The sequence below is a fragment of the Bactrocera tryoni genome, chromosome 3, assembly GCF_016617805.1.
Source record: "Bactrocera tryoni isolate S06 chromosome 3, CSIRO_BtryS06_freeze2, whole genome shotgun sequence".
In the NCBI taxonomy this organism is placed as follows: Eukaryota; Metazoa; Arthropoda; class Insecta; order Diptera; family Tephritidae; genus Bactrocera; species Bactrocera tryoni.
The window spans coordinates 65,226,977-65,254,649 of record NC_052501.1 but is presented as its reverse complement, the minus strand read 5'-3'; the positions used below and the strand labels follow the sequence as shown (position 1 = coordinate 65,254,649).

The following is a 27,673-nucleotide window of genomic DNA, read 5'->3' as shown; positions in this document are numbered from 1 at the left end:
TGCATATGCGCATGTGTGGTGTAGTATATTATTCGAGCAGCGTCGCGGCGTTTCAACCGGTTTATTATTTACCTTTTTTCGGCAGATCTTGCAAACTGGCTTTCTACTTTGAATGCAGAGCAGTGCGCGTAGTGGTTTGTGCTGGAGAAGGAACAGTCTACAGCGTCACTTAGCGTGCGCAGTTAGTGGATCGTCGGTGGTGCAATCAGGTATGTGAGTATACCTGTTCACAGCGCCGCTTTACGGTTTTTACGGTATGAAATCGTGTACAGCCAGACATACCCACAGATACATATGTACAAAATGTTGATGACGACCACGCCAAGCTCCGTACCACGTCACGCCGAGTACCAATAGTTCAAGCCATTGTTGTGCTGTGTGCGGTAACCAGTTTGTGATGCGCTTTTAGTTTTTTTATTTAACTTTTGTTTTCTTTTTCTTTTTGCTTTGAACATATTTCGTTGTTTGTTTGTCCACAAGAAAACCCATATATTTGAACTTTCCTGGAATTCATTGCTATCCAGAGTGAACCTCGCTGGTGCTGAATATATTTTCTGAGTTTTTGGTTGTTTATCAATGCCATAAAAGTTGTTGTGCGAGCACTTTTTTTGGGGTAAGCTTGGCTTAAAAGGAATACCAAGCATTAAACAGAGCGTGGTATGTTCTTTTCCCACATAATTCATGAAAAGAGTAACAATTTAAGTAGTATACACATTTAAATTATGCAAAATGGTGTAAGCGGCACATTTAACTAATTGAGTTGAATGCCAAAAGTGTTTAAATAGCACTGGATGAGCTATATATTTATTTATGAACTATTCTGAACGTTGGATATAAAATTCAGCGCAATAAAAATAATATTCAGCGCAATAAAAATAATATTCAGCGGAATGAAAATAACATTCAGCGCAATGAAAATAATATCAGCGCAAAAAAAAATAATATTCAGCGCGTATAAATTAACACATTTTAAAGAAATTCAGCTCATAAAAATGAGTGATGAAGATCTATATATGATTTTGAACTACGCAGCGAGTTTCATACTAAATTCTGCGATTGAAAACAAGATTCAGCAAAACCAAAAGCAATTAGCAGTTTTGAGCTATTCAGCCAAGTCGAAGTGAATGTCAGCGTATTGAAAAAGTTAAATGCATTTAAGTATAAATATGTATATACATATATGCAATTCATAAACATTTTCTTTACACTTCAATAGCATTTTAAACTATAAAGCAAAACAAAACAAGAAAAAATTATATTTCAAACTATAGCACAAATCCGGTCATCTTTGTTGCGAATGAACCGCTCATTTGAAAAACAAAATAGACATTCAGCACTATATTTATACAATTGAGTTCACAAATATTTGTAATTTAGCTGGTTTAAAGCAATTTAGCTGATTCCTAAACTGATAAGAACTTTGAACACTGCTTAGGTAATGATGCAAATATTGTGTGTGCGGTTTCAACAAAATCCTCTTATTTCAAAAACGAGTAGTTATAATAACGGCAGCTTATTATATTTACAAAGTTCTTAAATATAGTCTAATAAATATGGGTTTTCTTGTGGAATGCTTTATTGAGTAAACTAGTGGAACAAACGCCGAACTTTTCAAAAAAATTATATTTTCAGCTATTTCTAAGTATGTATATAAATAACTAGGCTACTATATATGCCAATATTTTTAAAGAAGAATATGCTGCAGTAAGTATAGATTCAGCTCACATTTTGCTATTCAGCAAATATAAATATAATAAAGTTATAAATATATCTATAGCTGAGCTACTATATATGCCATGATTATTAAAAAAGAAGAATATATTGCATAAAGTTCATATTCAGCTCCTTTTTTAGTATTCAGCCAATGGTAATATTATACGAAACGGAATAAAATATGAACTTGCACCTATTAGGCGCGTTCGAAATTTCATAGTATGCGGGCTTTCGAAATTCAGCCAAGTTTTAAAGTATTCAGAGACATAAGTGTATCAACTGCGCTATTATATATGCCAATATTATTAAAGAAGAATACGTTCCAGAAGGTGAATATTCAGCTAATTTTGTGCTATTCAGCAAATATAAATATAATAATGTTATAAATATATATATAACTGTGCTACTATATGTATATGCCACAATTATTAAAGAAAAATAATACATAGCAGAAAGTTCATATTCAGCTCAATTCTTACTATTCAGCCAATTGCAATATTATGCGAAACGGAATAAAATATTACTTTGCACCTTTTACGCGTGTTTAAAATTTCATTGTATGTGTAATTTTAGAATTCAGCCAAGCTTTAAAGTATTCAGCAACATAAGGAAACTTTGTTTATTATTTCAGAACCTGTGAATTTATAACAAGTTGAATGCTTATAAAATTTATTTACTTAGAATGCATAAACACGAAATTTTTGGTCTGATGGTCACCATTTCAATATTTTAAAAGTGCTAAAAGCTACTTTCGCACTAATATTTATACAATTTAAGACACACTTTTGCTGTAAAGCACTTTTTGGAAACTTTTCATTGTGAAAGTGATTCAGCGAATGCTGCAATAAACACATTATCGGAGAATTTCATAATTTACCGAAAACGCTTAAACTATTAACGCAGAACATTTGTGAAAGTTTTGTAAGACAGCCATTAACATTGTGTTTAGCGCATTCAAACTACAAAATTGTTTAAGAAAAAAATATTACAAGTCATTAAATTTCACGCCAGTTGAGTTCGCACATTTAAATGCCATTAAAATCAATTTTCAAGTGTAGTTAATTATTTTGCGAATAACATGAAGTTTAGTTTGTGTTAGTGACGTAAAATCAGCAGAATTCAAATTAAGGCGTATGGTTTAAACAAAATTTTACAAAATTACTCAAAAGGCGAACTAAGTTCGTAGTGTCTGTTTTTGAGTGGCTTCTGAGTTGAATTGAGTTATTTCTCTGACGAGTGGGGCTACATAAGAATTTGTGGAATTTCAAACGTGATCGCAACAACAATGTGTGAAGCACATTGTGTGCCTGTGTAATATGAATGCAAATGAAATATAAAGAACCAATTGTGGGCGTCAACAATGGACTGCATGTGTAAACGCGCTTCTATTCACATGGGGCAAGTTGGCGTTTTAGAATTTTAATAAACAAAACACAGGAAAAGTTAGTTGGCGTGAGTGCCATTATTTTCAATTTAAAACACGAATTGAATCCGACAAGATGTGCGAGATAGAGGTAGAACACTGCATATTTTTGAGTAATTATAGAATTTAAGTGGAACCAATATTACATAACATAGTTTTAAATACATGAATACGTAACGCTGGCTAATTCAACAAGATACGAATGTATTTACCGAGTGAAAAATTGTTTTTCCAATCATTAATTGCAATTCAGCCTTTATGAATACTGACAGAAGTGCATTAAAATTATTTAGAATCATTGAAAATGCATTAGAACGGGTTATCAAGTATTTAAAACCATATTCAGCTGAGCTGAATTAATGCACTTATGGCTGAATTGTATTAAAATATTATCAAGTCACATTTTAGCTTATGTTACATATTATTCAGCTTATTTTTTGTTCGCACATGCATTCAACAAGATACAAAGGTATTTACTGAGTGAAAAAATTGTTTTCCATTCAATAAACAAATTCAACAAATTCAGCCTATCTGAATACTGCCATAAGTGAATTAAAATTATTTACAACTATTAAAATGCATTAGAATGGGTTATCAAGTATTTAAAACCATATTAAGCTGAGCTGAGATTGAATAAAACGTTTACAACTTTAGCTATTCTGTACCGGAAGCAATATAAAGAATATGAAGTTTCCACGACGATTGAAAACTTAAATAAAAATTATTCATAAAATATTTTAATAATATTTATCGTTTAAATTTTGGCTGATGCAATATTATAACAAAGACTGTATTTAGCTCTACCTTTTTGCAATTCAGCAATTTTAATGAAAGAGCACTATAATCAAAAAATGTTGAACTCATTTTTAGCTAAGCATATTTTTATTGACATGTAAAATATGCATACAATGTATTTAATATACATACATCTGTATATATTGAAAGAAAACTGCTAAGGAGCGTAATTAATCAGAGCAGAATATAACTTAAAGTAACACACTTGCGACTATTCTCGTTTTTAAGCAATTCAGCTTAGCTGAATTCACTAAAACATGTTGAAACTCCAATTTGAATAATTTCTAAGTCATACGGCTCTACGAGAATGCAATTCAGCGCATTAACATAGCATACATTCTTTTGTTGTAGTGGTTTAGAAGATATGTACATTAATCTTGTTAGAGGGTGACTTTGTCAAAATGTTTTGCTCACAGGTGCCCCTAGCCACTGCGATCCTCTGTACCAAAATACAGTTCTATATCTTTTTCAGTGCTTAGTTATGCCACTTTTATTGATTTTTGGTTAATGGCGTTCTTTGGGCGTGGAGATGGTCCGATTACGCCTTTCTAAGAACTCATACTTTTTTGTTACCAAAGATCGCGCATAGCAAATTACATTGAGATATGTATCTCAATTTTTACCCAAGTTACAGTTTGCACAGACGGATGGACAGACAGTCAATCACCCGAATTTCAACTAGTCTCGCCATCCTTATCATTTCTAAATATGTATATAACCCTATATCTAACTCAATTACTTTTAAGTGATACGTACAACCGGTAGGTGAACAACACTATTATACTTTGTAGCAACATGTTGCCAGAGCATAAGAGGTCCCTACGGTACAGCTTAAAAATTACGGAAAAAAATAATTGCAGCAAAATACCGCAGGCTTGCTTCGAAGCATCCACATGATGTAATTTTCCACGACATTGTTTGCAAAAAATTAAAACGACAAAGGGGTTGCAGTGTCACCGGGAAACCAGGGAAAATTACATAAGCAAACACAAATGCTGCGCCTGCAGGTATAAAAATAAAGTAGGAATAAAAATATGAAAAACACAAGGAATTTATACGCCTGCACGCCTAGAAATATGCCACGATTAGCAGTTAGTATTTTGCACCTGCAGGAGAGGCGAAAGGCTAAAGTGGTGAAATGAAATGTTACCTTCTGCCAACAGCATGCTTGAACATGCACCATCATGCACGCAAATGGGAATTTTCCACTTTCGCCAGAGACTCTTAACCTTATGTCAAGCTCGTTGGAAAGTTACATTGTGAAACCATATTGATACAGTTACAGTTATGAATGTGGTTGTTGTTGCAGTGGAGCTGCTTACGTGCTTAGGAGCTCAGCTGACTGCTTACGACTTTGCTGTGAAAGGACACAAATGCAATTTACTGTGCATGTGTCCATTGTGTTTACATACATATGTATGTATGTGTGTATGTAGGACCCGTTATTTACGTAAAGCAATGGCGCAGTGAAGATTGCGCTAGAAATATGAAGAATTAAATGGTTTGTTGATACACTGAGTGACTATCAGCTAGAAATATAACAAACTGGCGTTCCTGACAGCAGCATTAAGTAAATTTAAAGGTGTGCTGATAAAATAACTTAATGCAACGCAGAGTTGGATAGCGAGGAATAATATTGAGTTTAATCGAATAAATGCTAGTATTGATGCAATATATTTTATCCAGTCCCCGTTTGGGTGGTAAGATTCAGTTCAGTTCATTTCTATGCTGTTAATCTTCGCTCAAAGTTCCAAAGGCTAACTTATCAGAGCAGACAAAATATTTACTTACATAATAAATTGACTTCAATCAGCCGTGAAATTAAATATTTGCCTTTCGAGTATACAACAGAGAGCAGCGCGACTAATTAGATTTCCAATTTTCTCTAACTGCATTACGAAAACCAGAAAGTAATAAATGCCACGAGCAGGATATTAATACTTACATATATACTTATGTATATTACATATACATATTACCGCGCCAATTCGGCAATTACATATATCGATATAACATGGTAAAATTACACATTTTGTTGTGTTCGAAAGCCAATCGAGAAAATCGTACAGCAATAAGATAAGTTCCTTGAGAAAACCTGAATGCTCAAAGCGATGTGTTTGGCTTGCAAAAAATCAGGGAGTAATTATAATAAAATCACCACTTTCTTTTTGACATTTCACTTTACGTTGTCCGTTCATTTTATCACATTTAACTTCATCGGTATTCACTTCATTTACAAAAAAAATCCATTACTCGTTTCAACCACTTCCCTCAAAAATTCAATTAGAATTCTTTGCTGCTGAATGACCTTTGAACGCGGTAGCGACAAAAATTTCATTGTAAATATGTGCATTTACAGTTAGAGGTCAGAAGTCAAACTAAGTGAGATACATAAAATCAAGCTGAATACAAGAAAGGCAATGTTATGTCAAACTTAAAAAGGGATACAAATTTAAATAAAAATCGCGATAATTTAATTCCAAAAACATAATAAATTTTTAAAACCACTAGGTATATTCTCAAGGACAATTCAGCACATTTCCATTAAAAATACTCTACACACTTATAGAAAGGGAACAAATAAAAGTTTAACGAAATTTTATTAGAAACATAAATTATTTTTTAATATTTTCGCTGGTTTAGGTGTTTGTATGTTATTCAGCGGAATTCAGCTATTACGAAATACCAGCAAATATAAATTATAAGCATTTAGCGCACTCATTAAAAATTAAATGCCCATAAAGTGCTAATTCAGCGCATTAATTAATAACACAACATACAAATAGATTCATTAGAAATTATTCAATAAATTTGCTGTGTTTTTGCTTGTGTAAAAAGCTTTCAGCACGACTTAAAAACAAAAAATGTTAAGATAAAACTTAAAAAAAAAGTAGTAAAAATTATTATTAAGCTGGTAGAGCTTTCGTAGAAAAATAATATATTTCAAAAACGAAGTCATAATCGAATTCAGCTGAGCTGAATAAGCATTTTTAATATACTATTATAAAAATTAATAGAATACTCAATACTGGAATCAATTCAGCTAAGCTGAATAAAAAATTGCAGTTATATTTACAAAAATATAATGAATTATGTTTTACAAAACACTGTTAGGAGAAAGCTTAAAAAAATAGGTTCAGCCGAATTTGCAAGCAACTGCTATCCACTTCTTTTCCTTAAGTTTCCTGGATTATGTGCAGCTTTATTTATGCAAGAGCAGCAATTCAGCAAAGTTAACAGCCATTCAGCAAAGCTGAATACGCGAATGTCAAAGTAATTGCATTTTAAAAGCAAAAATATATGCTATCAATGATGAAACTCCATAAAGAACTGCCAGCGAATACTTTCTCAAGAATTGTCGGCCTACATTTAATTTTTCTTTCTTCATTCAGCACGACTTAAAAACAAAAACAGTGAAAAATAAAACTTAAAAAAGGAAATACGTACGTCGGTTCAGCTGAATTTGCGAGCAACTGCTAACGAACTGTTCCTTAAGCAAGAGCAGCAATTCAGCAAAGTTAAAAGCAATTCAGCAAATCTGATTTGACGAATGTCAAAGTAAAGCATTTGTTTGTATGCATTATAGCACCATAAAAGCAAAAATATATGCTATAAAAGATGAAACTTCACAAAGAACTGCTAGCGAATACTTTCTCAAGGATTGTCCGCCTACATTTCGTTTTTCTTCTTTTATTACAACATTTTTACAAGAGTTTGGTAAAAGAAATTAAATGCTGCATATTTTAAAGAGCCCAGCCAACTGAACGACCTAGTTTTCTTTATGACGTTCATGACGATTAATGTCCGTTATTCGTATTTCTTTAATCACTCATTTGCCTAAGTTGACGCGTTGAAAGTATGAGAAATGAAAGAACTGGTACGTAGTACACACTTTTATATAATATAATATATGTACACAGGGTACATATTGCACAAGCGGCGTCATAGCTTTATGACCATTTAGTATAAAGCTTTATGGTCTTCATTTAAGTTAAGCAAAGCAAACAGCGAAGCTATTTTCGTCAGGACGAAAGCTTGTGTGCGCAGTGCGATAACACACGTTTTTGGGAAGAAAATGTAGGTGCAGACAGGGTAGTTATCAAGTGCTCGTTTTCACAGCATTTTGAGGTGACTTTTAAGGTGTGACCAAACTATGAATGTCGCTTAGGTAATTTGGAAAAGTTACTCACACGTCTATGTATTTTCCAGCATGTGTTCATGGGCATGTTTAAGTGTGGTAAGTAGTGCGTGCACAAGTGCATACTCGTTTGTGCTCACCTAAGTCTTGCTCTAGTTCTAATTATAAAGTATTTTTGTCTTAAAGTCACACTTTACCGCATTGCCGGCAGAACAAGTGAAATTTAATTTGGACTGTGGCCAAATGATGAAATTTTAATTATAAGAAGTACGTACGTATATGTGCACATGTAAGCATTAATAATATGAAGGGAAAGTTATCTAAACTTAATTTCCTTTATCAATTATTTGACAGAAATATAATTGAGCTGAATAACCACAAAGGAGAAAAAACGACTGTGAATTCTACTGTATTTGAAATTTTTCTTAATTCAGCTAAGCTGAATGTAAATTAAATGCTTAGCAAATATATTAAACAAACAATTAAGCTATACAAAATATTGTATATTATTGAATAATAACAATGGAGGTACAAACCACTGCGAATTCTTCTGTAATTAAAATTTTTTTTTAATTCAGCTCAGCTGAATGTAAATTAAATGCCCAGCAAATGTATTAAGCAAACAATTAAGCTATACAAAATGTTGTATATTATTGAATAATAACAATGGAGGTATAAACTACTGCGAGTTCTTCTGTTATTACAATTTTTCTTAATTCAGCTTAGCTGAATGTAAATAAACGGCAAATGTATTAAACAAACTATTAAGCTGTGCAAAGTATTGCATATTATTGAATAATAACAAATAAGGTAAACACTATTGCGAATTCCTCTGTTATTACAATTTTTCTTAATTCAGCTAAGCTGAATGTAAATTAAAAGTCCAGCTTATGTATTAAACAAACAACTAAGCTATTCATTATATTGTATATTGAAACATTCATGATTCAGCTAAGCTTAATGTTTCAACTACTGCGTTAATTCAGCACATTTTCAAGGAAATCATGTTGAAAATAATAATTTAAAGAAAAAATCTCAGCTGTAGTTATAAAATTCCAATAAATAATAACATTTAATACATTTTTGAACGATTTCATATGACTTACATATGATTCTAAAGGAAAATATTACAGCTTTTTCATAAGAAATAATGCCTTTTTTGCTGATAATATAATGTATTCTATATGAATGCACTTTAAACAATTTTTTTCGCATATTCAGCTAAGCTGAATTAGTTATTCAGTACCTAAATTATTGTTATTAGCAAGAATATTTAATTTTTTCGCATATTCAGCTGAGCTGTATTAGTTATTCAATACTTAAATTATTGTTATTAGCAGGAATTATTAACGAAGTACTATGTCGACTTTCGGCCTAATTCAGCTGAGCTGAACAGATTTGAAGAGCGGTAAAAAAAAATTAATAACGATAATTAAACTGACCAGTTTTTTAATTTTAAAATATTAAATTTGATTATTGTTGCGCTGAATAAGTTGTTAATTGGTGTTACTAATTTTTTGCGTTCCAAATATTCAGAGAATTGGTGCCGCTTTCTTGTTGGATTACACAGAAAGTATGTTTCAAAAATTCTATGCTATTTGCTGCTTTGATTGTTTTTTTTTTTAATAAACATTTTTTTATTTATTTCTCCCAAGCCAACTCGACCCACTTTAAAAACCTGCACATAATCCGATCTCTTCACGCACCATATTGCCGCCTGGTTGAGCAAAATGTGTGCACGTAATAAACCAATTAAAACGATATTGACCGCAAAAAGGTCTGCTAACTACGAAAGTATGAAACAAACAGGCTAAAAGGGGAGAAGAAGCATTATAAAGAAATACAAAAATAAATTGTTGAAAAATTATATTTAAAAAACCGACACAAAAAAACAACTACGTAATAGTGGTAAACAAAAATGTGCATTATCATAAAAATAAAGCATAATTAATATATAGCAGACGCTGTTAAAAAGTTAGTAATGAAAAAGAGCTCTTACGCATCAACGGGTCACAACACCATGAGAGCAGCACCAGTGACCACAGCCAGGTTGGGAGATTATGTCATTACTAGAAAGTAACCGGAGAGTAGCAGTGTAACTCAAACCGACGGAGCATACTAAAGCAACACTAAGTGAATTTAAATGACATCGACCATAGCCAACTCTAATGTCAATTTGTGCACACGCATACTCCAAACACACTGCAGAAGGAAATGAAAAAAGGGTTAAGCACTTGCAGTGCAAAGTTTGCTTTTTATTGCTGCTGTGACGGTTGCCACACAATGCGGATATGGCATGACATGGCAGAGAAATGTGAATATCTATTTACCAAGCACCAACTTCCAAACGACTTGCAAGAAACCGCATATTAAGCAAAAATTGAAGACCGCAACAAAAAACACTGAGACGTACTCGTACATGCATATGTATGTATATGTACACCACCGTTACAGCAACCGAACCCCAAATAGATTCATGATTAGTAGGTGAAGTTACAACATTTTTTATCTACGCAAACAACACGAGTAATTTTAGATGTATACAAATAGTAACCAAATGGCTGACTGCCCTGTTTGCCTATATAATCGAATGTACATACATAAATATATCATATGTATAGCTGTATGCAAACAAATATGTAGGCGGACATACGGCAGACAAATTCATTTGATAACCATTTTCTTCAGTCAATGCACTTAAAGTGATTACATTCAAGCACTTAGACAGTGAATTCGTTACTGCTTGGTGCAGGAGGATGAGAGGTGAGACAGTCCGATGACATAATAAACGTAATTGCCGCAAATGTAGACAATTCAGCGGCAAAGTCTGTGAGATAAAATAGTAAAAGGTAGAGTAAGAGCACACATAAGTTGAATTTAGTTGCAATTCAACTATTTGGGCATTTAGCGATCAGAATTAAATAAAATATAAATTTGGTTTAAAAAAATTTACTTTTTCCTATCAAAATAAAATAAGTTTGTAGAAAACTTCATAACCAAAGGATCAAAAATAATTACTAATTTTTTTGAATGCTATTCAGCGTGTGCTGAATTATATGAAGCTGTTTCAAAGCGGTATTTGGGCATAGCTTTAAAGTGTATGCGATCACTCAACCAAAAGCGTGCAACTTAAAACAAGTTTCAATAATTCAACGAGTCTTCGAAAATTACGTGTAATGAAGCCGCATTACATTAAAATATAATTAATGCAATTTTAAGTAATAATTTAAAAGTGGCATTATAGTAATTAAAAAATGTTAATTTAAAACATAATTACAATTCGGCATGTTAAATTTATATGCACATCCTTGAAATACTTGGTTGTACTTGACTTAAATTCGTTGCAATCTCTGTCCTATACAAAACTTGCTTCAAAAGTTACAAATTATATTTCTGTGTAAATTTAAGTTTATTTTAAACAATATTGTCATTTAGCAAAATTATTTTTTAGATTTGTAAATGTAATCAACATTTTAATATATACAATTCAATAACATACCAACTCGCATGCTATTCAGCAGAGCTGAATTTAATTCAGTAGAAGATTACATTAATTTTATGTCCTAAAATGGTGGCTAATCGGCAGCTGAATTAACGTAACAACACATTCTAAAGCAATTTGAAGACGTTTTCCGCTAATAACGCTTTAAATGCAATACAACATCTTAATTTATAAAATTCAATAAAACATTTATTCTCATGCTATTCAGCAGAGCTGAATTTGATTTAGCAGCAGACTACACTAATTTTATGTCCTAAAATGGTGAACAATCGGCTGCTGAATTAACGTAAAAACACATTTTATAGCAATTTGCGAAAGTTTTCCGCTAACAATGCTTTAAATGCTATACATTTTAATACATAAAATTCATAAAACATCGATTCGCAGAGCTGAATAGGATTTTGCAGCAGATTACACTAATTTTATGTCCTAAAATTATGGAAAATCGGCAGCTGAATTAACGTAACAACACATTCTAAAGCAATTTGAAAACGTTTTCCGCTAACAACGCTTTAAATGCAATACAACATTTTAATTTATAAAATTTAATGAAACATCGATTCGCATCCTATTCAGCAGAGCTGAATTTAGTTCAGCAGAAGATTACACTAATTTTCTGTCCTAATATGAGAGCTAATCGGCTGCTGAATTAACTTAAAAACACATTTTAAAACAATTTACGAAATTTTTCCGCCAACAACGCTAATGACTATTATTATACGTTGCTATAAGAAAATATTGCACAGGCGATTGCTTAATTATTTGAATTACAAATTCACAACTATTTTGCATTAAATTAACAACAAAACGTTACAAATCGCGTTATGCATCATCAGGTTGTGCGATGACAAAACAAGTAATATCGGCTTGAAGTTGCCAAGAAAAAACATGAATGAATGAATGGTAAACAAAGGTAGAGCGCGCTGGTCATCACTTATTTCGAACAATGCATATATGATTGTAAGTTTGTATATTCGAAGAAAGAGACACTATAACGCAAAAATAAATTTAGATTAATTTATTTTTATAGGGTGCACCAATATGAAGTTTATGATTTGATATTTTGATAAAATAAAAAGTAGGGAGGTGAATGAAATTGAAACCTGTACATTCTTGACGCTTTGAAAGAGTGTTGGCCGTCAAATTTCACAACTGTCACTGCACAGATTATTCTTGTATAAGAGGAGAAAAAATTACAAAGAATTTCATATCCACAAGGAATTTTGAAACAAATACAAACGGAATTTTTTTCTGTATAAGAATATATCTTATATATACTTATATACTTTTACTATACTACTATTACTTACTTATATACATATATTTACTATTCAAAAGTTGATTCAAAGTCAACATCAGGCTTGAAACAACGTCAGAAGACGTAAATATGCAGATTTTGACCTTTGTGAAAAGATAACAAAAACAATACAAACATACATGTACACATGTATACATATACATATATATGATTGACATGACAACGAATGAAATGTCCAAATTGATAAGGATCAACATGTATGTATGTACACATATACATACATATATAAATCTGTAAACAAAAGTTGGGCCCATTAAAATGAAAAATAACGTTGATAGCGAGAGACATATAGTATATTGAAAAAAATAAAATAAAAAGTGACATGCAATCTGGCCATAATCACAAGAAAAAGCCCCAAATATTGCGAAAATATAGAAATGTTGTAGGAAGTAGACACCGAAAAAGCAATTGAAAAGAAAACAGTCAAAACGAAGTGTAGCTTGAATTGAACAAAAAAGCAAAAAAGCACAGGAAGCAGCTGCTATGTAGCTTGCAAGGAAAATAACCGGAAATTGTACTCGAGATTTTTGCGAATTTTGAGTTAAATGGTAAAAGAAATTGTAAGAAACAAACCACCTGCATCAAATAAGATAAAGTGAAGGAATTTAGTAGGTACAGCTGCGAGCAGTGAAATAGTAGTGGGTGTTAGAGCTTTACATATCTGTGAGTTACGTAAAATGTCAAACAGTTTTAACATCCATTGAAATGCAAAAGTGGATCATATTTTCCAGGCTATGTTTATTACTAAAAATATTTAGATTTAAATATGTATAAGATATGTTTATTTACAAAGATGTGTTTAAGTATGAAAATTTTGGGGAGCAGTAAAATAGTAGTAAAGTACTAAAAAATTTTTTTAAAAAATACTGAAGGATTTTTGCAAGTTTCGTCTATAGGAGATCTTAGTACTTGGTAGCATGGCCATGAGACCATGAGACTGTGGCATCTTTTCAGTGGTATGCTCTGCCATGATTGTTGCACAACGGTCCAAAACTCGTTGTTGTTTTTGTGCTAATCCTTTCACACGGCTTTCTTGACATCTGTCCAACGGTTTTCAATAGGATTGAGGCCAGGGGATTGAGCTGGCCTATCCATAACTTCAACTCCATTGACCCGAAACCACTTTTTTACCACCCTACTGGTGTGCTTCGGGTCATTATCCTGCTGAAATATCATTTTCAGCGGCATGTTCTCTTCAGCAAATGGTATCATAATATGCTGCATTATATCCACGTATGTGTATAGGTCCATTATGCCAGTAATCTTGTGAATTGGGACTACACAAAAAAATTGGGCCTGTAAGAAAAACAGCTCAAACCATGATATTCAAACCGCTATGCTTCAAAGTTTTTGTGCTGAATCTGGATTCGTACTCTGCATTAGGGGAGCATCTTAGATACTGACGGGACCCTTTACCGCCGTATAGAACAACTTTCGCCACGTCTGTCCACAAGATGTTGCGCCATTTCTCAATCGGCCAATTCAGGTGTCCATTGGCGAATTTAAGACGTCTTGCTACATGATTTTTTTTTAATAACGGTACTTTTCGAGGACAGCGGACATATAAATTATGTTCATGTAGAAGTCTTCTCACTATATGAACACCGCAGGCCAGGATAAGTTCATTCCGAATCTCCATAGCTGACATTCTAGGTCGAATCTTGGCACATCTTACAACTATTCGTGTAAAATTCTCAAAAAGAATCCATCTTGCGCCCCTTTTTTCGCCTTTTTTTATAAATAATTGCATTGCGAATCATTGTGGCTTAACACCCTACAAGTTTTTCCACTCCCTTGTAGGATTTACCGTTGTTTATGACAGATTGAATCCATTCTCGTTTTTCTTCACTACAGTGCTTCCCGCGGCCCAATAAAAGGAGCAAAATCATATATTTTTTTGCTTTTTGCATTGAATAATAAATAAAAAATTAGGAAACTTACTTTTTGTTTGATACAATTAAATTTTTTTTAGTAAAAATTATCTGTTTGTAATCAGCTCACCGTTCACTACTATTCTATTGCTCGCTCATAAAAACAGATATCCCAATAAAATTGGCTCTACAAAAGTAACGGTAAGTGTTTCACACTTATTGTTGTGAATAACAGGACCGTTATACTTCAGAGAATATAACTAAAATAATGATCGACGGCAATATCATAAAATAAACAAAATTTAAAGCAAAACTCTCTTGACCAATAGGCACTACTATTTCAATGCTCGCAACTGTACATGCAGCAAGTGTAATCTTGACGGCAAATGATTGCCTTTAAAAACACATTTGTGTCTCTGATTTTATGCTATAAAATAAGTGATTCATATACTACATTATATTCTAATTGATTTTCTCATTAAACAGTTTAACTGAGAAACGACTTTCGAAGTCTCGAGCTTTGATTTGCGTACACGTGGAAAATAAACAAATTTTTAAATGATGAACGATTAATTTTTCTATGAATTACACAGAGTTAAGCTCAACCACTTCGTAGAAAAATAAAATATTTCACAAACGAAATTATAATTGAATTAAGCTGAGCTGAATAAGCATTTTTAATGTACTATTTCAAAAAATATTGAAATACTCAATACTGGAACCAATTCAGCTAAGCTTAATTAAAATTCAGCGGGGTTATAATCGAATTCAGCTGAGCAGAATAAGCATTTTTAATATACTATTATAAAAATTATTGAAATACTTAATACTGGAATCAATTCAGCTAAGCTTAATTAAAATTCAGCGGAGTTATAATCGAATTCAGCTGAGCAGAATAAGCAATTTTAATATACTATTATAAAAATTATTGAAATACTTAATACTGGAATAAATTCAGCTAAGCCTTAAAAACAGTTTGAGTTATATTTTCAAAAATATAATGAATTATGTTAAAAAAAACCATGAAAATATAAATTATTAGGTTTCAAATATCCGCCTTTTGTCTTTTGAATTTCGCGGCTATGTATACAGAGCTACACAGCTCGTATCTGGCAATACTATATACATATCATTGAAAGGCCTTGACATAACCTACAAAACGACGCTATGCGTGATTAGTTTGGATATTGCGTTCAACAGTTATAGACGTGTAAACATGGAGTTCACTAATGCTGAAATTCGATAAAGGCAAATCCTCTAGAGAAACGTCCCGTGAGATTAATGGTGTTCACTTCGAACTGCAGAGTTAGACCGGCATGTGGCATCTCGTGACATTACCCAGAAGATGGGAGTTAGTCACTAAACAATTTTAAACCATCTGCAGAAGGCTGGTTACACAAAAAATCTTGATGTTCGGGTGCCGCATATTTGACTGAATCAACGCCTGCGATATGCTGCTGAAACGGATCTAACTCGACCCATTTTTGAAGCGGTTGGTGGCTGGCGACGAAAAGTGGATCACATAAGACAATATCAAGCGAAAACGGTCGTAGTTGAAGGCCGGTGAATCGTCCCAAACAGTCAAGCCGAGATTAACGGCCAGGAAAGTTTTGCTGTGTGTTTGGTGAGATTGGAAGGGAATCATCCACTATGAAGCTGATCCCATATGGCCAGACGCTTAATTTTACCATCTACGGCGAACAACTGGACCGCTTGAAGCAGGCGATCGACCAGAAGCGTCCAGAATTAGCCAACAGAAAGGGTGTAGTGTTCCACCAGGGCAACGCTAGACCACACACTTCGTTGATGACTCATCAGAAGCTACGGGAGCTCGGATGGGAGGTCTTATCGCATCCACCGTATAGCCCGGACATAGCGCCAAGTGATTACCACCTGTTCCTGTCCATGATGAACGTCCTTGTTGGTGTAAAATTTAACTCAAAAAAGGCTTGTGAAAAGTGGCTGTCCGAGTTCTTCGCAAATAAGGAGGGGGGTATTATGAAGTTGCCGTCTAGATGGAAACAGATTATCGAACGAGACGGCGCATATTTGAACTAAAATTTTAACTAAACTTTTTTTAAAGCATTGAATAAAGAGCAAAAAAGCGGAAGGGAGATATTAGACAATCTTATATAATAAAAATTGTGCTAAGTACACATATGTAAATATAAAACTAAATTTTTTGGAATAGCTTTTTCTCAGTCCATAATCAAATGCCAGATGTTAACGATATTCAGAAAATTAATTATTACGTTACGATATTATTTAACTATTTAAAAAAAAAAAAACAGAAAATGTTACCAGATATGTCAATAAGATACCCCCACTCACATAACAACGTAGCTTCTTCTTTATTGGCGTAGACACCGCTTATAGCCATATAAAGTGAATCATCTAATAACGGTATGACTAATTATTTTCCGTGGGTATTCTACCTGGTTTTCAGCTTAGAAAAAAAAAAAAACAACAGCCAGACTATTTAGCACTTCATGTAATCTTACTTTGTGTAATATAATCACTATCAATGCACTTATGAAACGATAAGAAAATTGTGGTAATCAGCTGATTTGTGTATATAACACTGGAGTATTTGAAGTATGTAAAAACTACCTGCAGGTAAAAAAATATACAAATACAAATAACTGATATTACAAATATTAAATATCTGATTGGAATACAAAATTATATATGTATACAGTTTTATATGTATGTGACACCACAAATGTTATTCAGCACGTTGAAATCGATATTCACCAACACTGAATGCATGAAAATTAAAAATTTACGGTATTAAAATACTTTAGTGTGAAGGCAGACATATTCAGCACTGCTGAATGCATGGAAATTTAAATTTTACGGTATTAAAATACTTTAATGTGAAGACAGTGACTAATAACATAGTAATCTACTTACTAAAAGTATTCAAATACTTGCAAAAATTCTACATTTTTTTTACCAGAGAATTAAATGCAGTAAACCACATAAACTCAGAGCATTATAATGGACCTTTCAATCAATTAGAATAATCGCTAATATACAAATATTTACTATATAATATTAGATTAAGGGGCAATATAATTTACTACTGCACGAATTTTTATCTTTATAGACAATATGACGTACGTAAACAATATAAGTATTGTACCTACTACTGTGTACCGCCTATACATTCATATGTATACACTATATATTTACACATATCATACGTTTCACTATTATCAGCAACAGTATATGTAGATAACAACTGTAGCGACAACCATGTGACAACATACTATGATTTTACCGATAAATAAATGCTTAGAGCGTGCGAAAGTTCAATCACACACGATAAAAGTGTATAACAAGAGCATAATAAGGTCAAAAAGCTATGAAATATGCAAAAATAGCCACACAAATCAAGAAGACTTCAAAACAATTAATAACAAACAATTCAGCTTTGTAAGCAAGTAGCTGAATTTCTTTAATTTACTTTATATACACTTATCCACACAAATATATTGCTACAGATTATAATGTAATACTGCTAAATACCACTACAAGCTGGCTGAATGTTGTAAACATATTCCGATGCTAGCTTTTATATGAAATTAAATTAAACAATTAAGTTGCTAATATGAGATTAAATTTATACGCACTACATCCATATTTGCACAGTTCAGTTGCTTAATATCGGGAGCCTGTAGTACTATTTATAATTGCTGACTAATAACTTATCTTGCATAAAATTTGCATGCGCTGAATTTAAACGCGGCTGAATTAATTTAAATTTATATTATGTTTATGAGAGATTACAACATATTATAATTCTGAATAGCTGAATAGTAAAAAGTACAAATTTCGGACCTACTCTCCACTTTAATATGCGCTGAATAGGTATAGTAATGAGTTTAATGAATTTTAATTTCGTTTATTAAAACAATATTAATATTATTCTCAATCTAAAATCAGCTTAGCCGAATAAAAAAGTCGGAAAAAGTTTTGTAGATGCGCTGAATTTAAACGCGGCGGAATTAATTTAAATTTATATTATGTTTATGAGAAGTATACCATATATATTATAATTCTGAATAGCTGAATATTAAAAAGTACAAATTTTGGGCCTACTCTCCACTTTAATATGCGCTGAATAAGTTTAGCGATGAGTTTTATGAAATTTAATTTCATTTAATAAAACAATATTAATATTATTCTCAATATAAGATCAGCTTAGCCGAATACAAAAGTCGGAAAAAAGTTTTATAGATGCGCTGAATTTAAACGCGGCTGAATTAATTTAAATTTATATTATGTTTATGAGATATATCCATATAAATTATAATTCTGAATAGCTGAATAGTAAAAAGTACAAATTCCGGGCCTATCCTCCCCTTTAATATGCGCTGAATAAGTTTAGTAATGAGTTCAATGAATTTTAATTTCGTTTATTAAAACAATATTAACCTCAAACGAAAATAAGCTTAGCTGAATAAAAAATCCAACAAAAAAATGAAATAGGCGCTATATTTATGGAATGTATTGATTTACTAATCAACGGTTGTAGTGATTAATATTATAATCAAAAAAGTCGCTTTCACCTATGTACAAAAACGCGAGTTACGCACGTTTCGTGCCACAAGCGTTTGTAACTGCAGCAACACAAGTTATTTTACGTCACGTTGTGGTTGCCCGGCGAACGATGGCGTGATGCAAACAAATTCAAGGTAAACATATGCAGAGGGTGTAGAAAAATTAGCAACCAAATACGCCCCCAATTGTTAGACAGCAGTGGGTTGGTGAGAGTTTTCTTCACAACAACACAATAACAACAAAAGAGGCTTTTGTATTTAAATAGCGTGCAAGCGTCGCACTCATTTCGACATCTCGTGTCGCACACATTCGACTAACGGCGGCTTGTCTAGCCTGTTAGTGACAGCCTGCTGCGAATATTGTATGAACTTCTTGTCAGCTAGGACACACTGCAAGGACAATCGCTACTCATCCTTAAACGTCTTCACGTTTTTCGAGACACAATTGCGTTTGAGTCTGACATCACTTCCTCGAAATACCTGAAATACCTTATACGAACAGGTAGTCGAACAATTTCTGTATGTAGTCATCGACTAATTATACGCGCACATTTCATAGAATTGTTGCGAAAATATCTCACTTTGTTTGCTTACTACAATTTTTAGCATTCTTTTTTGCAAAATGTCAATAAGAATATTTCATTAGAAACCTGTTTTGACAACAAAACAAAATAATGCTAAGTAGATCTCTATGGAGAACAGAGAGGTATAGTATTCAGTCTCCATTTGATTCGAGGAATGTGTATATTTTGATATTCTTAAATGTCTACGCAATACTCGTATTTACGTATATACACACATATGTTTAAAAAGTACGCAATTTCCGTTCGTCAATCTTATCGTGCAATTGATAGCATCGATGATGATATTTGAATTCGCGCAGAAGTTTTGCATTTTTAATTAAACTCAGTATCTCAGGCAATTTCTCATTTTTGAATGAAAGTAAGATGTGAAATATAGTGCGGTGGAATAATATATGATAATATTATAAAACAATAAATGCCTAATTTTTGAAATCATATGCTTTTACTAGCAATTCAGCTAATATTCATTTAAATATTAGTCACTTAAAAATCATAATTCAGCTTATCTAATTTAAATAATTAGTTTGAGAAACAAATACGGCTGCGTAAACTAACGTTGAGCAATACCAAAACCTCCGTCAGGATCTGGAAGAAGCTCTCCGAGCCGTTCGATACCAAACGAGGTTTCAGAAAAGGCGACTCCCTATCGTGCGACTTCTTCAATCTACTGCTATCTATCTTCCATAAGAATCAACAGGTGCTACTTCTGGCTGAGTCCTCTCTCGACGAACAAAGACCAAACTCATTATCCCCGTCCTGCTATATGGTGCAGATGCATGGACGATTAAAACATCTGATGAATCGGCGTTAAAAGCTTTCGAGAGAAAGGTTCTACGGAAGATTTATGGCCCTTTGCGAATCCCCGTTAGGATGCTTAGGATTAGTTAATTTGTCATCGACTGTTTAGACGGGGCCAGACCAAAGGGAGAAATGTGTCAGATGAATATGGTTAGTAGGGCTTGCAAAGAGCTGGCTAGGAACATGCGGAGAATCATTGCACGTTGGACATATGTATGTTTGATATGCCAGAGTCTATTCTGGATAAGTAGTAGGAGTTCAAACTGCAACAGTATCCATAACGAATGTGCGAGCTGTTGTTTGCAATGGGTAGTGTTTTGACTCCCCTGAAAGGGAGTCGGTGAAGATGTTAATGGCTGGTCGGCGTATATCTTTATGTCGGCGACGTAGTTGAACAATGACCTCCTGATGCTCTTGGAGGCGGTTCCGCTCCAAGCAGATGATTGCAGTGATGATTTCTGCGAAAGCACCTTAGCAGGAACTGCTTGAAGAGGACTTCATTATACTACTTAACTGGGAGCATACAGGCCTCATTATGAAGGTGTTCGATAAGAGACATCAAGTGGCATCCTGTAGTAGTTAGGAGTGCAGTGCTTTAGCAAGTTTGCAGTAGCCTCGTCTGCGTTTCACTGCATCAAGGCGACCATATCGGGTGCGGCGTGTGGAGTTAAGGACCGGTTTAGGAAGGATTAATATTTGGTAGTGTCATATCCGGTTTTACTGCTTGGTGTAACCTGTCCAGCACTCTAAGGGCCGTTTTCTCAATGTCTAACTAGCAATAATTGAGAAACAGCCCTCAGAGCGATAATTAAGAGTTTTTATATACTTATTATATTTAATCATTGATGAATGTAAGAAAATTTGCAATAACAGTTTAAGAATGCATACCCTTCAAATTGCATTGGCTAAATTGATACAGAGACACACATACATGTACATATATTTATAAATACCAATGACAGCATATCACCAAGGTGTGTGAAAATCTCGAGCTTACAAAGTGAGCGTACAATGTCAAGCCTCTGATTAACTACTCACATTACAATGGTTTTATCAATATTTAACGTGTGACTTCTACCAGCGATTAACTTTTGCTGAGCACGCATATAAACATTTATATACATATGTATATACATAGATACCATATGTACCTACATATTTACATTTTTTTATAATAAGCAAGCGTTTAAACGTTTTTACTTATGAATTACTTAAAAAAGTACTTGAAATATAGTAACACACACATATACATGTACATATGTATATGGAAGTATAGTACACATAATTATGCGTATTTGCAAAGCTTGTAAATGGCAGCAAATCTATGTCAAGGAACGGGGTGTGGAAAGGGAAAGGTCATCAGAATGCGTCGAAAAGGAAATGTGATTGGAACTACATAAAAGGAAACTTATGCCGCCAAACGAATTTAATGGAAATAACGGTAATAAAACGAAAGTAATTTGTAGAAAAGGCTATGATATCGTGTATAAGTGAAAATGTAAGCAATAAATAACAGATTTTTGTGTCGAACGAAATAAATATACGAATGAAATTTGCTTTGGCAGGTCATTACACTCGTTTTCAGAGAAATTCCGATATTTATGTACATAGAATCTTACCACTCAAAACAGAGGTTAATGTATGTATTTGTCATGTTTGTACTATAATCCGGCATGGAAAGACGTCATTAAATGAATACATGTGGCATGCTTACAATTCAGCTGAGCTGACAAATTACAATAATAAAAATAAAGTTAAAAGCAACTACCACTAATTTAAAGCAATACTAAAATTAAATTTAAGACAATACAAGTAATTAATATTACTAAGGCATTAAGTACTTTTTTTTATAAATAAAAAAATATGTGTATTTGGCTATTATTCAGCTGTGCTGAATTCATATAATTTTACTGAAATTTCTACAGAATTATTTTGACGCCAAATTAAAGTCAATTTAACGCTTTGAATTACTTTTGTAAATTTCAAGATTGCTGAATACCATGTTTCATAAAAACGCTGAATAAATTAGTTCGTATGAAAAATTTGGCAAAATAATATTTAAAAAATTAGAGTATACATACATATGTGCATATAGTACGTATAAATTAATTTTGCGTCATTGTTTACTTTAAAATTAACTGTTATAAAATACAGCTGATATAATACAAAGTATTATAAAGGAATTTATGTTCGTGAACTTGGCTTTAGACTCAATTGATAATATTTACTCAGACACAATATTATTTAGCTTCAAGGTATATAAAGAGGAGGTAAAGTAATCGTATTTTCATGGATTTTATCCTGCTCTTCCAAAATCCGTACACCATGCACGCATTGAAAAGTTTTTGCTGCAATGATATGCTGCATACATGGGTATATACACATACATTCCACTGACTTTTTTGTGTTTTCGTGCTCTTACATATTTTGGTAAGGAATTTTTACATTTCGTGCAATCTTGCAAGAAGAAATGAAATTTTACATAAATATTAAAAGAAAATACCTATGTATATACTCGAAACTGGTAAATGTTATAAACATATTACTTGCAAAACCACCAGATAAGCTAATACTATTCAATAGCGTCATTTTGCAAACGTAATATAAAAACAGCTGAGAATTTATACAGTAAATTACTCGTTATTTGGCTTTTGCGCAATTATGATGAAAACCTGCCGAATGAAAGGTGTAAAATACATATTTCGGTTATAAAACGTTGCATTTTTCAGAAAATAAATAAATAGAAGTTTGAAAAGTGTACATAAACATTAAAAACTTTCCGAAGCAAAAAAAGGAATTGGAACCCATAATAAAGTCTAATTAAATAAAAAATATTATATTTTCATTTTAACACGTACTTTACTGACGACAAAGGTTTTCATATTTGTAAAACGTCAATTGTTTGAAAAATACACATCTTCATCAATAAGTCTAAGTTGCAACATTGACACGTCTTTTAGTGAAAATTTAGAAAATTGCCCTTGTGCTTTGGCATCAAATAAAGCATATACTTTTTACTTTCCCTCATTTTCTAGGTTAGCAGACACATGAGTGCTCCACTTATCAAATACACCCAACGCAACTATCACCGACATCATCAATAGCAAAAAAAAAAACAAATAATAATAATAAAATGATCAAAGAAGGTGAGTACTAAAAATATATTCAAATGCAAGAGTTCACTCGTTAAAGGGCAACACACAAATTCCGAAGTACATTGGCTTGCACATACAAATGTGTATATCCATATTTAACAAATGGGAATTTTCAATTTGCGTTTGAATATTATAGAATGATAACAAACAAGAAATTCTGGGCGCCTTATATATGTAAACACATGTACATATGTGTGTATGTATGTATGTATATGCACGCACATAAGACGATTTAAAGTGGAAACAAATTTAAATTCCGCTTGCGTATTATACAAACAATTTACGGAATGTGAAACGGAAAAAAAATAATAGTATTAATAATAATGAGAAGCGTGTACAGAGCCATCACTACATCATTGCGCTATATTGGTATAAAAACAAATAATTGGATATGTACTTATATACATACATTTGTATTTATATGAAGTTTGGATGCATGTACATATGAAGGTGTAGGTGATAACTAATTAACTACGCAGAATTCGCAATGAAAATAGAAGTGAATGCTAAGCTTTTGTTTGGTTGTATATATGAATAATTAATACGAATGTTTGGCACACGTGTGTAATTTTTTCACTAGCAAACATTTTTTCATTGAAAGCACGCACGGTCTGATATTTAAATTAATTGGTTATGGTTTTAACAAATGTCAGCTGTTTTTGTTTTTAATTTTTATTTAGAGGTTACTAATACAGATTTCTCTATTTTTTTATATACCGTAATATGTACATACACATGCACATATGTAATACATACAAATATAAATTAATACATGCAAAGAAAATTATTGTTCATATACATACATATGTATAATGGGAAACACCATATCTCTTTTTGTCAGGCGACTGTTCATTAATAACATAAAACTAGCGTTACTACACGATAAGCATTTTCCACTACCCTTAGGCAAAAATATTAAATTTTCTTTATGATCACTTTTCTTCGTGAGAATGTTATAATCATTCCGAAATAATTAAACTCGGTAAAGACATTGGACAAAGATTCAAAACGGATTTTATGTACATTACTAATATATATTTTAAATGTTTTTAAAATAGTAACCCTGACCTATCACTAAGCCAAACACATTTCTGTATGTGTGTATGTACAGATCACAAACAAACTTACCTTTATACGTGGATCCAGTTCGGTGCACTCTGTCGCTGCAGCCATTTTTTCTTTGCAAATTTCACTTGCACTTTCTGTTTTAAATAAGTAAACTGCCTGTCACTTTCAATGCCAAACTTAACTAGTTATCTACTTTCTTTAAAACACAATTCACGCAGGAAATCAAAAGACTTGAAATTATGTACGAAACCTTATCGGCAAGATGTAAGAAAACGTGAAGAAGGCTGTGCGGGGCTGAGACACAAGCTGATATGCATTGATGTAGTAAGTTACTGTGTTTTTCCAAGTAAGATGCGCTCAAACGAGATTTACACACTTCTAATTAAAGTTTGTACACAATGGGGAAATGCACACAATTCCACAAACTGTAACCAAATTAATGAATAATCGATTCGACTTTTTAAAATGTGCTTCCCCATATGCCGTATGTACTTATTTGTAAAGCACTACCATATAATTTTGGAAATATTCAATAAGGAGATTATCTCTGTGTGACGTCCAATTCTATTACCATTAAAGCGTTCGTGCAATTTCCAAAACCAAACAATTTGTATCCACAAATACTTATATAATTTTTGGCGAAACTTTGCTCTACACTCCACTCTTAATTTTCAAGCTAATATATATTGAATTTTGTACTTTAAACCACGATTATATTTGTATGAATTTCACTTGATTGTCGTCACAACAAACACGGAGCGTGCAATCTTGCTTTGCGTTTGACTTTCCACTCGCTTTTTATTTTTATACAATTTTACTATGCTCTTTTCCCATTTGCGTTTCACGAATCGTTGTTGATAACCACTGACTGACGCTGCGCTTTGCTATCGGGTTGGCTGGGATAAAACTTTTTTGTATTATTTTTTGCAAAATTAACTTTTGGGGCTCGCAACAACGCCAATCAGCCGTTTGTCAAAGATGACCGTCTGCCGCGCCACAATGATTCTAGGAAAATGACAACGCTGACATTTTAGCAGCGCAGTGGCGCAGCAATGTGAAGAATAGTGGATGTAACAAAATAGCCAATAACAATGCGAATGACAGTGCGTAAAGAAAACAGCGTTGAGTTCCTGGAAATAATCGATAATCGATCAGTGTAAAAGTTCGTATTTGAGAAATGTTAAACTTAAGAATGTTTAATTTCGGTAGTATAAAAACAAAAAAGTTCAAAATAGAAATGTTCTTATAACAATTTCTGTTCAAACCAAAAGTTCTTTTCCTGCATTATATTAACAAATTTATTTGTATCATAAAATATTAATGTGGCATCATTGATTTTTGTGTTGTCTCCCATTTACTGTTAATCGATAACCATGTTTAACGATATATTTTGGTTAGAATCGAAACTTCCTTCAAAGTAACAGTAATATCGGTATTCTGCTTGTCACGATTGTCTCATGTCTCTAATTGTCACAATCGTAATTTAGTGACTCTGTTAGTCAGGATGTCTCATTTTGGTATTCTGGCAGATACAGTCTCAAAAATATTCACCAAATAGTATGGTGAAAAGAAGGGCAGTAATCAGCTGTTTAGTTTAGCTAATTAGAGATGACTGCAAGAGCACAATACAGTTATTATTAGTAACACAGTTAGTTTATTTTTCATAAAATTTCAGCAGTAAAACTTCTTCTTAATAATTGCACAGTACAATTATTGAAAACTAATACTGAAATAGTTTATAATAAATGCTTAACATATGCATTTTATCTGAATCAATTGTTAAGTAAATATGAAAAAATTTAACAACACATCCTTATATTTGAGAATAATGGAAAAGGAAAGTAAGTAATTGTAAACAATATACATTTCTTTATTTTATGATTATTATAGTATATGTATAATGTGTCTATTTTACAGATAATAATAAAGCGTTGCGCCCCTCGAAGGAGCAAATCGGGTGCTATCTCAACTTTGTGCGGGCTCATCCTGAAATAAAGATGCATAAAAACGACCCATCGCGGCCGAAAAGGGTTGAAGAGCTTTGGGCGGAACTCTCCGTACAATTAAAAGGGCCCACCCGAAACCCCATCAAATGGAGAGAGGTAATTTTTAACCATAGATATTGGCATGTATGTATGTATTTATGTCCTTTGTTTTACAGAATCTGAGTCATTGGAAAAATCAAATACGGTCACGTGCAAGGAGAGCCAAGGCGCACAAGCTGGTGGCAGGTGGCGGTCCCAGCTAAACAATTAAGCTCTCTGAAACGGAGCAGAGAGCATTGAATACTTTGGGGTCAATCGCGATTGATGGGTTGGTTGATGTACCCGCCATTGGCACAGAGGTAAGAATAGCAAGAAAGACCAATACGAGTGTGCAGAATTTACAATTATTTTTTTTTTCTAATTTAGGAAGAAATAGATTTCATAGCTGCATTATCACCCCTGATGACGACTTCGGATGCGTCCAATGACTGCACTCCGTCAGCGTTCCGTACCAAAAAAATGACGACGGACGAAATGTTCAGGAATTACATGGATTTGATGAAAGGAGAAGCCGAGGAGGAGAGAGCTTTCCGGATTCAAACATAAGATTCCATTAACAAACACATGGAATCTATTAAGAATTTAGCGGCAGCGGTGGTGTAGCTTGCTCAGACCATTGTAAAAAACAGAGAAGATTGTACAAAAAATTGAAAGTGAAAATTGTGTCTTTTTATGTATATATGAATTATTTTATTGTT

The 27,673-nt window shown here is 32.8% G+C and overlaps 1 protein-coding gene and 1 long non-coding RNA gene across 2 annotated transcripts in view; one reads left to right on the top strand and one right to left on the bottom strand.

Annotated features, from left to right (window-relative positions):
* LOC120770255 (SH3 domain-binding protein 5 homolog) overlaps nucleotides 1-25,945 on the bottom strand; it is a 43,306-nt gene extending 17,361 nt beyond the window's left edge. Inside the window, exon 1 of the mRNA XM_040097558.1 lies at nucleotides 24,991-25,945. Within this exon, the coding sequence (XP_039953492.1) occupies nucleotides 24,991-25,035 (45 nt within the window). The 5' untranslated portion in view covers nucleotides 25,036-25,945. The remainder of the gene's footprint in view (nucleotides 1-24,990) is intronic.
* A 908-nt stretch (nucleotides 25,946-26,853) lies between these two features.
* Nucleotides 26,854-27,648, top strand: LOC120772362. The gene is made up of 3 exons (XR_005705055.1): nucleotides 26,854-27,032; nucleotides 27,092-27,274; nucleotides 27,342-27,648. It is a non-coding gene; the product is annotated as an uncharacterized LOC120772362 (long non-coding RNA).
* The last annotated feature ends 25 nt before the right edge of the window (nucleotides 27,649-27,673 follow it).